This window comes from Dipodomys merriami, unplaced genomic scaffold (assembly GCF_024711535.1).
Source record: "Dipodomys merriami isolate MVZ:Mamm:240054 unplaced genomic scaffold, mDipMer1.0.p SCAF_24, whole genome shotgun sequence".
NCBI lineage: Eukaryota > Metazoa > Chordata > Mammalia > Rodentia > Heteromyidae > Dipodomys > Dipodomys merriami.
Window position 1 is genome coordinate 14,384,282 of NW_027203826.1, and position 14,655 is coordinate 14,398,936.

The 14,655-nt window shown below is 38.2% G+C and overlaps 1 protein-coding gene across 3 annotated transcripts in view; it reads left to right on the forward strand.

Moving 5' to 3' along the window:
* Rgs7 (regulator of G protein signaling 7) overlaps positions 1-14,073 on the forward strand; it is a 439,988-nt gene extending 425,915 nt beyond the window's left edge. For 2 of the 3 annotated variants that reach the window (XM_070034266.1, XM_070034269.1), the window contains one exon: positions 13,391-14,073. Coding sequence is in view for 2 of the 3 variants with exons in the window: in XM_070034269.1 (XP_069890370.1) it covers positions 13,391-13,441 (51 nt within the window). In the remaining variant the exon portion in view is untranslated. Of the gene's footprint in view, positions 1-6,202; positions 6,281-13,390 lie in introns of all 3 variants that reach the window. The other variant, XM_070034268.1, reaches the window with a different exon arrangement.
* Positions 14,074-14,655: the final 582 nt, after the last annotated feature.

The window sequence follows — 14,655 nt, forward strand, 5'->3', positions numbered from 1 at the left end:
ACCTGCAATCCTAGTATTGATGAGAATGTTACCGTAGACAGGCAGTGATCCTGGGAAGGAAGCAAGACCATAAGGGGAAAAAAAACGGAGCTGGAAGCATGTGGCAGCAATGACTTCAAAGTCTAATATCACCCCTCCCCACAAAAAAAGACTCATTAGAGACTCTATTATCCCCTATGTTCTGGCGTACTTGAGCTACGTTAGAGCACACTACACTGTTTAGTGAGGGTCTGAACTGCTTAGCGTGTTATCAGGAGAACAAACTCCAGGCTTCACGTAGTAAGGTATTGCACAACACTGACTGATCTGCTCTGTCAGCTCCACTTAAGAAAGCAGTGTTAACTGAAGACTGGGCTGGCTCCAAAATGACTTGATCTGTTGGGACCAAATCAGTATTAATTCTCCAACTCAGTATTTCAAACCTCAACGGTAAGAGATGTGAATGTGAAGTATTGAAAATGAGAAGACATACAAGTTTCATTATTTTAAAATATCCTTTCTGTTTAAAGCAAACAAAATAGTGTTTATAATTTTGAGGCAATGTCTCCCTATCTAGTTTAGGTTGAAGTCAGACTCGAGGTCCTTCTACCTTCTTTCTGAGTCCTGGGATTACAGGGGTTCATCCTATGCCTGGCCCTCACTGCATCTCTTATTTTTACTATTCCCCGAAAACATGAGCATCCATGGAGGGGATCTATGACTTAGATGACATTCAGACTTTAGCAGCCACTTGTGTTATCCATGAAAGACAAGCTTTCCTGCCTTCTGCTCTTAATCTGTGTTAGCAACACAGTTAATGTTTGGAAGACAATTTTTTTTTTAAATAATCCATGACCCTGTCAGAAAATCTAGGGATTGTTTCTAGTCCTTGGTAAAATGTTTTAAAAATACTTACCCAATTGTTAAATGTGAAAATCTAGTGTGAAATTAACTGTACAAATTCTAACAGATGCCATAATTGTAGCCAGGGAGACACTGTCTTTTACCAGTGTCACCCTACGAATAGCACAGGTTTGGGGAATCCAACCCTGAGCACTCTGCAGATCTGCCCCACCTGTGAGAGCCCTGTCTGTTTTCCCTGGCCTGGCCTCTGTCTTGAATTGTGTGAGTGTGCTCCTGGCTGAGACCTCTCCACTCTACTATTTGAGCATATAGGCAAATCGGGGCAGAAAAATTATGTTGGAAAGGATCCTGGCATGCCTACAAAGACAATATAAGATCTTGTTATTAACTTTGTTCACCAGGAATAATACTAACAGAAAATATTGACATGGTAGCCTATTCAGATATTACATTTATTATAATTTTATTCCCCATTATACCAGTCTCTAAACCTTGCATTGATCAGCCTATTCTAAGTTTTCATTTAGTATGCTACAGGGATAGAAAGACAGCTTGCTAGGCTGAGGATGAGCTCTGAAAGTATGAGATCCTGGGTTTATTTCCCAAATACGCATGTGTACACACACACACACACACACACACACACACACACACGCATGCATACATCTATATACATACAAGATAGCCTATTATCACTATGATTTCCCCCAAGAGCAATTTCTATCATAATGAAACAGAAACAAAACTGAGAGTAGGTCATTTTATAATTATGCTAAAGAGGTATTTGTGTATTAAATGTTTATACTACCTGTACTTATACTAATGAAATCACAGTCAATAAGACCTCCACAAAGCTAGTCCAACCCTCAATTTTCATAAGCATTTATCATAGCATATACCAATAGGTTGGGAACGCTGTCCCCTGCTTAAGGAAGTTTTTGTAAATGTCATTTTTCAGTTAGGTATTATTTTTGTTGCTGTTGTTTCAGATGACAGACAAATTATGCTAGAAAATTCTTACAGCATATGAAGTGAAAATAATTCATGAACTGGCCATTGGACATCCCTATGATAGACAGTACATGCAAACACAGCAACTGATCTCATCAAAGATGGACTATTACTCTTCTGTTGTGAACCCAAAACTCATCTCACCAATGTGCTGTTGGAAGACACAGTTATCCATCTATTATTGAAACTGGCTGTGCCAATAGCTTGCCTGACAGACAGGCTGGTTTTCTTGAAAAAGCTCAGAGTAGGTTGGGAGAAGAACGAAGGCAGAACCAGAGCCCTGCCTATTAACTAGCCAGCCAGAGAAGCAGTCCTGAAGGACAACAAGCTCATGAGGCAAACGAAAAGGGAAGACTGAGAATGGCAGCACACTTCTGTAATCTTAGTTGCTTGGGAGATGGAGAAAGGAGGATCAGGGTTTGGTGCTGGCCTGGGAAAAGACAGGACACTCTGTCTGAAAAATTAAATAAAAAGAGAAAGGACTGAGAGTGTGGTTCACGTATAGTGGAGCATTTGCCTAGCATGTGAGTTCAATCCCAAGTACACACACACACACACACACACACACACACACACACAAAACACACACACACACACACACACACACAGAACCCCCTCCCCACACACAGAGGGTCTGAGCACTTAAACATTCAAAACAAGAGTTCTGTGTAGGTTTCCAGCGGAGGAGCAGAGCACAGAAGAAGGGAGTCTGGGAGACAGCTTATGTTTTGAATTTCATTGGTGCTATCTTCCTCTGGGCAGCAGATGGGGGAACGGGGGATACTAGGAGAATTAGGGAGGGACAGGTGGATCTGTTTGCAGGACTAGTAGGCACTACTGAAGAACACACATGAGATAATATGAGCAAAAACTTGATTAGTTCAGAAGTACAAGAGAATGCCAACTTGGAGCATCAGTCTAGAAAAATGTTAAACCAAGATAACAGAAAAATTAAACTTCAACTCTCTCAGGGGCATCCAAAAAGTTAGACACCAGTTTGTATTATTTTATATTTTTCACTTTGATTTTTAGTGGAAGATTCATGAGCTTGAATTACTTACTCAAGTTTAATCTGCATCTCATATGAATGTGCAATACTGTAATTGAGAAACGCAAAAAGATATGGCAGGTTTGTTCATGCTTGTCTGTGGAGTGTTACGTTTGAAAACAAACTTCGCAGCTCTCAACGGTCAGCTCAGTGTCCCTTAGTTCCCTGAGTTAAATAACATTGGATGGAATGAAACGGAGTTCGGTACTCTGACCAGTTGTCTGAGTGCACTGCATTTGCATATTGTTTTTAATAAATGTGTTTTATGTAGTTAGGAGATCAGTGAGTGCAACTTGATAAAGATTGGCAAAGTTTGCGTCCACTGAAAGTAGAGTCCTATTTTAATTATTTGTAATAATGAGGTCACTTATTGTACCACTGTGTCGCAACCCAGCCATGACTTCCTTATTTTCTCCTAAGTATTCTAAAGCCACACAGAGTATCATGCATGTTCATCAACAGTCCTTTATAACACATCTTACTGGAAAAGCAAGCTAGTTTTATGCTCATGAAAAGCTGTGGCCACAGGCTATATTTTCCCATAAATCATGCTATGATTTAGAGATTGTAACAGTGGAACAGAAGATATAAAGGATCAAGATGAAACCTCTTCCTCTAAGCTGCAGTCTTTTGTGAGAGGGGATGGATTCTGTACATGCTCGGAACTGATGCATTTTCTCAATGCCTTCAGCAGACTAGACAGAAAGCCCAGGTCAGACAAAAAGCCCATGTTGTCTGCATTGTGCTTGGTCTAACCGTTGCTATCTTGTTCGTTTGCTTGTGGTGCTAGGGATTAAACCCAGGGTGCTGTACATGCCAGGTGAGCACTCTACCACTGTATTATACCCCATGTCCTGTCAGCCATGTTGTTTCTTTAGATCAGGCAGATGAATTGGGTATTTAAACTCTTTTTATGTTCTTCTATGCCATAAAAAACAAAATGGACTCATTAGACATAAAGGAGAAGTTACAAAGGAGAAGAACCATTACATATTTATTTCAATGCCTAGTAAGAATATATCTTTAATACCAGAAAAAAATCTTTGGGAAATCTCTCTTTTGCTGAGAATGGTGACACTTGGAGAGTATCAAAATTGAAAAGGGAATTAGTGGCCTCAGTTTCCTAAATCCCAATCCCTATTCCATGGCATGGATCATCTGTAGTCTCAGCACAAAATAGTAATCCACAGATTTACTGGATCCTAAATACCATGCTGTACATAAAGTACTGTATGTGAGATATGAAACCTACATGTAAAATATGATACCTGTAGATGGTTGAATAAACAGATTCCATCTTTGAGGAACGTCTTATTTACTTTCAGACTAGTCTGTGGTTTTTCTGTGCTTTGCAAGTGTTTACTCATGTTCTTCTTCCTGTATCTGTGTAGAATAAGGTGAAGTATTCCTCCAGAGCACCCCTGAAAGTTACTTGCAGCTGTTACTTGACTCAACTCTCCATCTCTTTCTGTTCTCTTTAGTATAACCTCCAGCTTGCTCTTTATGGTTAATGTGATCCAACTATTCCTATCTCAAAGTCACCAGGGCCTTGGAAAAATGCAGATCTGTGATCACATCCCAAATAAACTGAATCAGTCATTTTGTCTGTGTCTGTTAGGCCATCTTTCCTGCTTCTTCTGCATTGCTTAAACATCTTAAAACAAAACAGTTCAACACTGGTGTTCCTAGCTACTCAGGAAGCTGAGATCCAGAGGACTGAAATTTTAAACTAACCCAGGCAGAAAAATCGATGAGGCTTCATTTCAGTGATACATAGCAAAAAGCCAGACTGGAGTTACTCAAACAATAGAGTACAAACTAAACACACTGAGTGATCATGAGGCCCTGAGTTTAAATCCTGACCCCCAAAGTCTACACTTGGGAAACCTCCACCCTGCACACTTTCCCCACTGTCTACTTGAAATCATAGCTGATGGTATGTGTTCTCACAATTCTGCAACCTCCAGATGAGCCATAATAGTATTGGATCAATTCTGTTTGTTCAAATGGCTATTAATAAACAAATTCATGCACTTATATAATTTACTAAAATATAATGGAAAGTTAAGTATGAAAAGGACATGTATTTCTATGAAAACTAAGTCAAACACTTAAAATGACCCGGTAAAAGAAAGGTGTGCTTAAAATTGCTATCAGATTAAATTTGGGTGGATCTTGCGTCTGGAAAGTGAGCTTCTGATTTTTTTTTTAACTGTATTTTTTTTGTCTTTTCTTTTTTGGTACTGGGGATCGAACCCAGGACGTTGCACTTGCTAGGCAAGCGCTTTGCCACTGAGCTACATCCCAGCCCAAGCATCTGATTTTTTTTTTCGTGGTATTGAGATTTGAACACAGGGCCTTGTTATTTTGGGGGGCACTCTTCCACTTGACGCACATGTCTATCCCTTTGCTTGGGTAATTTTTCAGATAGAGCCTTACAGTTTTTCAGCTTGGCTAGCCTGAGACCTATGTTTTCCTATATACAACTCCTGTGTTGCTGGGATTAAAGGCATGCCACATCATGCTGGATTTATTTGATGTGATGGATTTTGTCAACTTGGCTGAGGCTGGCATTGAACTGTCACGCTCTCAATCTCTGCCTCCCAACTATCTGGGATTATAGGCAGGAGCCTTGGTGTCCAGCTGGCATTTTCCTGTTTGTAACTTCCTGTGCTTTTACAGTCTTAGACGCTTGCCTCCTGCATTTGCTTCCATTCAATAGCCTTCCTATGTCATGAGACTTGAAATGTTAGCTAAGCCCACATGAAATGGGAATATCACCTGTCTGGCTTTGTTTCTTCAACCTTTTAGAATCTTGACTGTAAACTACATTAGCTTACCAAACCCAGCCTCCAACTCTAGCCAACTGCAGAGCTTCTGGGGCTTAAAGTTTTTAAACACTATTTTTTTTGTCTGATATGCAGCAATTGCTTTTTCCTCCAGTCTAGTCTTTTGTGTCTAGTTTTGTTTGTTTGTTGTTCATTCATTTTAGCATAAATTTAATTCTTTACCTTCTTTCCAGTAGATTTTTATCTTGTGATAAGTTTTGGAGTTTATCCTTTTGGCTCTACATAAGTGTCTGGAGTATCTATTTGCGACCCCATCTTTTAAACACAGTCATCAAATTTATGTCATTAATGCATTTTCCAACATGGCTCCCAATTTGTTGAAAATGAGTGGCCAAGATGCTCTTAGTGTACAGGAAGAAGGTGGGATTCCACTCACTTCTAATAATCAGTGCACTTTGAAGGGAGTTGTTCGTTTAGTTATGAACTGCATCTTTCTCTGTCTCATCCGCAGAGATACCATGAAAGACTGCTCCATGCCTTACTTAGCCCACGAGCCTTTGTTTAAAGCAAGCTCCTGTCCTCAAACCTGGTAAACCCTTTTAAACAATATAAATGCGCATGCCCATGACAGATAAAGCTCTGACACAGTTTTCTACAGGGAGTTATTTTGCAAATAAACTAGAAGAGCAAAGTGCTACTAGGAAAAATTAGAATAGGATTCAGGATTTTTTTTTTTAATGCCAATGCCGGGGCTTGAACTCAGGGTCTGGACTCTGTTCTTTAGCTTTCTTGCTCAGGGCCGATGCCCTACTACTTGAACTATAAATCCCTTCTGGCTTTTGGATGGTTAATTGGAGATAAGAGTTGCACAGTCTTTCCTATGTGGGCTATCTTTGAACCTCGATCCTTATATCTTGGGCTCCTGAATAGTTAGAATTGCAGATGTTAACCACTGGTGCCCCCAACAGGCAGATTTAACAGAAGAAATGCAATCGACAAAACAACAATGCTTGATAAGAAATGTACTCATTTCCTTGCTCACGTAATTGTAACCCCTCTGTATGGTATTTTCACAATAAAAAACTTATTAATAAAAAAAATGAGAAAATGGGCTGGGAAGTTGGCTCAGTGGTAGAGCGCTTGCCTTGAGCTGAAGAGCTGAGGGACAGTGCTCAGGCCCAGAGTTCAGGCCCCATGAATGGACCCCCCCCCAAAAAAAAGAAAAAAATGAGAAAACAAAAAGAAGGCCTATTGCTCTTCATAGCCAAGTATAATTAGGAGAACAGAAACCCAATGAACAAAACTTGTTTCTCCAGTGGGGTAGCTGTCTTTTGCAATAATTAATTTACTAGTATAAGAGGGGGCAAAGATAATAAATAAGTGGCCTATCAGCCAAGCCACACTGGGAAACTAAAGTACATTGATGCAATCTAGTCTTAAAATAAAATTTATTATCAGGGGTGTAGTTCAGTGGTAGAATGCTTGTCTAACACAAGACCTCGAGTTCAAGTCCCAGTACCACAAAAAGAAAAATAGGAAAAAGGAAAAAGAAATAAAATAGGGATTCTCATATACTTCCTTGGAATATGAATTTCTATTATTTTTCTGGTGTGCAACTTGATGACATATTCCAAAAGCCTCAACTCAATCAGTTTAAATCAACAATTTAACTTCTCACAGTTTTAATTGCAAAGAAAACCACCACATAGTAATATTCCCACGAAACGATAATATATAATTACTGGAGAAGTGGCACAAGTGATAAATCACCAGCCAGGAGCCGAAGAAGCCAAGTGAGAGAATTGCCAGATGTAAAATAGATTCTGAATGTCCAACAGTTGTTATTTTCTTTAAGGCATCAAGATGCTTTTAATTGTGGAATACTATGCAGACAGAAAAAATAACTCTGTAGTTATAATGGTGGCCTTCTTTCATCTTTCTTTTTTAGTGCCAAGCACATTTGACACATTTTACACAAATGTTATATATGATATATACATAATACATAAATACAATACATAATGACCTATGTATTGTCCTGCGGGTTCAAAACTAAATATTTCACAAATAATATATTCCTTTATTAGAAAGGCACTTTCATATCATCTGATCTATTCTGCAATATTTAATTTTTTAAATGCTGCTTGCATCTCCCTAAGTAGATTTCCTTACATACTAGCACATGAAGTATGAAAATAATGATATTTTAGGAGAAACATATATAATACCTAATTGATTAACTGTAATCATTTAAATGTACATATTACTCAAAGTAAAGCCGTACTCTGATTCACAATACACTTCCAGTTTGGTTACAAAAAAGGTTTAAAAATATGTAATTTGTATAAAAGAATGAGAAAATGAATACTATTATTATTTCTTCTTAAATATCTAATTGAGCTTATCTTATCCAGGAACTAGATTTCTGCAATTTTGCTACACTGAATACAGTGTGTTTTAGTAAACTGATTTAATTCAGGGAAGAACTTTCAAAATACCCCCACTTGGCTTTAGTCCCTGCTTACCGTCCTCCTGTTGAAAAGACCCAGGTTCTATTAGTTAATTATGTAACTTATGGAGTATTTGACTAGATTCCTTTCTTGGTGCCTCATCCCTTGCCTCCCAATGCTTCTTCTCCCTTAAGTTAAACTTTTATTGATCTTGAGACATTCAAATCTCGTTAGATTTGACATTCAAATCTCTTTAGATTTCTAGAAATTTATTATTGAAATGAAATTTCCAACTCAAGACTTCCACATCTAGAAGTAATTAAGTACTTACTCAGGAACTTCTATGATATTCATGTTGTTTTCTTGCTTCCTGTTGCTTTGCCAGATGAAGGGACTTAGAAGATAATACAATAGAGCCTAAACATGCGGATTCTTAGGTGAGAAGAATGCAGAGTGCATAGGAGAATTCAGAGTGCAGTTAGGAGGGCTCAGCAGGGATGTGGATAGGAAATTCAAACTAGAAGCAGGAGGAGATTGTGCACAGCTGAGAGATCAGCTGGTGCCTGTGGCAGCTAGAGAGCCATTTCATGAGTGGTGGTAGGTGGATTAGAAGGACAAAAAAACAAGCAATTTTGGGGCTGGAAAGGTGGCTCAGTGGTAGAGTGCTTGCTTTGCATGCATGAGGCCCTGGGTTCGATTCCTCAGCACTACATAAGCAAAAAGAAAAAAGCTGGAAGTGGCACTATGGCTCAAATGGAAAGGGCTAAGGGACAGCACCCAGGCCCAGAGTTCAGGCCCCATGACTGGATCCCCCCCCCAAAAAAAAAAAACAGGCAATGAATGATTTTGAAATCTAGGCAAAGACATTTGCGTTGATAATTGAAACAAGAACATTTTCCAACACAAGACTGAAAAAACAAACAGAATGTACATCATAGAGTTCAGCTTCTCCCATCTCCCCTTCCTTATGTGTGGTTCAACAATATCTCATTCTCACCCACGAAATGACCACGGCTGTGAAGCGGTACACTAGGCCACACCACAAGGTCACATAGGCTAGTGGAAGGGTAGTAATGACTCAGGCCTTCTGCAGTCTAAGAAGCATTGTAAATGTTCAGGGGACACTTGGAGATACCAGCATCAGCTACATAGGAATTATAGAAGACTAGCAAGAGTTGAGAGGCTTAATTAAAAATCATAAATTCCTAAGCTAGTGGTAACTTTCTGTTCTCTGCTGTAAGAACTTTTATGGCCATTTCCCACCTCAAGAAAATCTACCCATTTATTTCTCCTTTGTTTGTGTATCTTTATGACAATAATCAAACATGTGGGTTGAGTCATACAGACAAATGGGGCTTCCCATCTTTTCATCATGTGACAAGGGTATCACAGGATGTATGACAAAACTGGAGTGACTTGCTTCTACTGCTTAGCTACTTGCCCATTTTTTACTCATCAAGGCTTCCTGTTCTTATCTCTCTTTTACTACTTTGAGACCAGGGACTATTCAACTAAAAATCTATCTGTAGATCACTTGAGAAAGTTAAAAATGCATACATGCCTAGGGTGTTGGTTCTGGTTTTGGATGCTTATATACCTATAATAGCATCTCTACAAAGTGCTAAGGGCAGGAAGGAATCTGTTGATACTGAGAGGTTTTATGGTGACACATAGGAAATTTTGCTGCCAGCTAAATTCTCAGGCTGGTTTTGTTCTGACACTAATTATGTACTTGCTTTCTCTAGCTTGTTGTTCATTGTGCAGATATTTTAAAAATCTCAGACCACTTTTGAGGATATTTGTTTATGTTGTTCTGAACCTCTATTTGTTCTCTATAGATTTCTCACAATTTTAATCTCACTGCATGTGTAGGCAGGCATGTGGTTAAATGTAGACATTATGCACACTGAATTATTGTAAGCAATTTGGTAAATAATGTTATTGGCAAGGCTAATTTTAGCCCTTTCAATTTCTAAAGTTCTTCAACTTGGAAAGATTATGAAGAGATAATTAGTGGAAACCAATAGGTTCCATTTGACTTCCACAGAGCTCCCTGAAAACAGTGTTTTGAGAGACAGCTTATATATTTATTTATTAGATCAAGATGTGTTTCCTGGAAGGAGGGATCAGTGTTCTTTTTATTTGAGCACTTTCTAATAAAACGAGCAACAGATGAGTACATGCAACCATCTCTCACCATGTAGTAGAGTCCAATCTTTTGTTTCTGTTCTGGCACTGTTACTGGAACTCAGAGATGTCCTTTTTCATTCGAGGCTGGTGCTCCACTACTTGAACCACACCTTTACTTCTGGCTTTGGCTAGTTAATTGAAGATAAGAGTTTCACAGACTTTTCTGCCTAGGCTGACTTTGAAACTTGATCCTCAGATCTCAGCCTCCTGAGTAGCTAGGATAAAAAGATGAGCCAGCAGCAGGTGACTCGTCTGTACTTTTAAAAGACAGTTTTATATTAGCATCTTTCTCCTAGCCTCCTACCACACAACAGTCCTATTTTGTACCCACCAGAACCCCATAAATGACATTAGAAAGAGGAATCCCTGTGTAAAGATAAACTCGTCCATTTCAAAATAACTATATCTGCACACACATATGAGTTTGTCCTTAGAGAACAAAGTCTAAAATAATGAATATAGCAAGTATTATAGTCTGTAAATATGCAAAATGCTATTTAATCCCAACAGTGTTGGATTAAATTATTGCCTAGATTTAAGATGAAAAACTAGTATACATACAATTATATAATATTATAGTACATATTAAATTATATATTATACTAAATTTTATAAGCTTTCAATTTGTCCATAATACCTTTCTCAGAACCAGAACAGTGAGTGACTTTGGGTATGCTGTCCTAAGAGACACTGTATGTGGTAGAATCCATAGAAGTAATACTAAAGTAGTAGCCAAAATAAAATGAGCTCACAGAATGTTAACAAAAAGAGATTTCAGCCCTTTGTACTGTTCTATGTTCAGAATAAAGTTATAAATCAAGACTATTATTTTCCTAATCTATGGATGAGCAAACACCGCATGACAGTGGGTGCTGTGTCTTTGTCCCCTAAATCTACAATAAGAAAGTACCCTAAACTGATAGCTTACAAACAATACACACTGCTCCCTCACAGTTCCCGAGGCTGGACATCCAGGGTCAAGATACCAGTAGGTTTTGTGTCTAGTATAGATCTGCTTCTGGCTCCTGGATGGCAAATGAACACTCTCTTGGTGGACCAGTCAAACAAGCTCACTCAGATATCCTATAGCAAGCATGCTGTGTTTACAAAGCAGGATATTTCATTAATGATTTGCTTGTTTTGATATGTTTCCTCTTATCAAGCAGAATATAGCCTAGTGGGAAATACCTTTGCTAAACTGGCATCTATTGCCATGGCTAAAAACTCAGCTGTGACTCGTTTTTCAAAGTAAAGGAAAACAGTACATGGTTTCCACTGACAGCAAAAAGGGCCGTTTGCACTAGCTATGTGGAATATAAATTACGAATGATGAATTTATTGAGCATTAAGAATTATTATTGAGTTATTTTAATGTATTATTCTTTTCCCCAAATGTGGCTGCCATGAGCTGCAATGTTTGTGCCTAGTTCTTCCAAAAGTATTAATAGATAGCTAGAAAGACTGTAGACAGACAGATAGATGCATAAATACATACATACATACATACATATATACATATATACATACATACATACACACATACATAGATTCTAAGCCCTGGGGTGATTGTACTAGGTAGTGGGCCATGGGCAAGGTGTCTGGACCAAGAGTGTGGAGCCTTTATAAATGGGTCTTAGCACCCTTAGGCCTCAAGGAGCATGTCTGCCCTGCTGCTGTGTGAAGACAGAAGAATACACCATCGGTCATAGAAGGGAGTCCTCACTACACACTAAATACGCAGGCCTCAGGAACCATGGAAAGCCAAAGTCTTGTTTGTGAGTGGCCCAGTCTGTAGTTTTGTTACAGCAGCTAGAACTGATTATGACAATGGCCATGAGCAATGATTTTTCTCTCAGCATAAGCCACCAATTTGTCAAACTCAGACCACAGTAGATAGCAAGTCTAGACTATTGAAAGAGTATAAATTATCTTCATAGTATATATATATATATATATATATATATATATATATATATATATATATATATATATACTATGAAGATAAATACATATAGGTTCTTTGCTTTCTTCTTGTTTTCTCCTTTGGGAGAAAAAGATCAATTGAATAAATAGGCCATCAACTTTTGTATTAGAACATAGAAAATGAGAAATAAACCATCAATTAGCAATCCATAACATGTTCATACATGTTAAAAATTGTATATACCTAGAATACCTGTAATTAAAAGCAACAAGTTGGCTTTCAACATTTTAAAAACAGGAAAAGAAAAAAAGAATATGCACCCCATGTTCCATGTACTAACAAAATATATGGGACTCAGATATATCAGATTTTTCTGGGGTTTGGATTAAAAGAATGAAAGAGTGGAAAATGTTAGCAACAGAACTATTAGGTAAGCTTGTCTCTAAATTCATAAGTACTTCCTTTATTCCATTCACTCTGTAGAAAAAAGATAGGTTCTATATTTTAAGTTTCTACTAATCGCACCATCAAAATTCATTTTATTGAATTAAACACACCTCCTAAATCTCTCAATGTTTATAAATGCAGCATTTAGTTCATTGAATGCATTCACATTGTTATCTTTCAGAGCATCATACTAAGATGTTATTAGCATATTAGCATATTTATAATCCTGTGGGAACCTAGGTGTTATATCATTGCTAAGCCTTATGGAACATTTATGGACATGTTTTATGATTTGCTAATGTGTGCTGTGAACCCATCAGTCTGTTTGCAGTGGGGAGGAAGTGAATGGGAGAATGGAGGGAGGGAAGAAGGGAAAATATTTTGTTTGATGTGTCTATGGTGGAGGATGGGGAAGGAGGGGGAAGAGGGAGGGTTTAATCATGACACATGACCTCAGGTGTACTTAAAGGAGTCAGTTTGGGAGGACTTAGTTAGTAGTGAGTGTGTGTGTTGAGCATGCATAGAATTCTGGGTTTCATTCCCAGGACCACACACGTAAATAAAAGACTCAGTTTTGACCCTTTTATGAAATGTCAGCTGCAATAAATAGATGCTACTTGTATGCAGTTATTCAGTGATTATATGTTTCTTTTCTTTCTTTCATTTTTCATTTCATATTTTTTCACAGGGGAAATCTCTGACATCCAAGAGGTTAACAAGTCTTGTTCAGTCTTACTAAACGGATAACCTTGTAGCATGGAAGGAGACTGATGTCATCAACCATACTTTGTAGCTCATTCTTGTTACCTGGAGCAGAGGATGTTAGACCAAGATGTTGCATGAAGGAAGGAGCTAATTGTTCCCTTTTGTGTGCACATGACAACGGCATTCCATCTCCAAGGAACTGCGCCATCTCCATTTCCCACTGTTGTCTGCTTTCTTCTGCCTTCTACTAAGCTGGACTTGGGTCTTTTCCTTTTTAATAAGTTCAAGTGAAATAAAACTTTTATTTCTCCTTTTCTCTATTTCTCTTAAAGCTTCTGCTAAGACACACAGTTCATTGAAAATTCAGTCACAAACTGGAAGAATTGTTAAAGAAAAACAAGTATATTATCAATAAGTATACACAATGGCTTCACATGTATTAAACAATAAATTAGCACAGAAAGGTTCATTTCACCTATGTATTTAGTCTAACGCCAGTCGTGTCTCTCTTGTCTATGTTCTTAGTTAATGTTTCTTGCATTTATTTTTATACCATATTTAAATATGAAACACCCTTTACTCCAAATGTATTAAAGTTGACCCCTTCTCTGTAAATTTGTGTATGTTTATATTGTTTTATCTTTCATTAAAAGATGCAGAATCTCATGGCCCTTGTAACTTTTGTCTTAGGTACTAACTAAAAGATAATGAGAAAGAACTAGAATTTCAATTTAGGCTCTCACCTCAAAATGTAGCTCAGGTTTCAGGTCAGGGTTCAAAAGTCTAGGCCCAAATTCCCATGATTCTGAATGACATGTCTTGCCATTCACCTCTAGATACCAAAGAGAGACACATGGTGACGGGCAGAGAAAGAAGATTATTATTTTTGACACAGGTATGTTACTAGAAGACGGACTTCACATCATTTTCGGCCATCTTTAGTCATAGACACGTTTTTTGGCCATCTTTAGGTATAGACACATGCTTTCTTTTCAAATAAACAAGGACTTGCTAAAGGAATCTGCATAAACAGCCCCAGTCACAGGAGTGGTCCTATAGCCAGAAGTGGCAAGAAGTGGTCTGTTAGCCCATGGTCTCCCATTTAGGTTAGGTAAGGCCTAAACCCTACCTGACGAAGGTCCTTGAAGACCTCCGTTCTTCCAGACAAGATGTTTTTGCTCTTACCACTTGAGATGAACAGCTGGGCTCTCCTGAGATGATTCTTCCTGCTGCAAGGTTGTTGGTGAT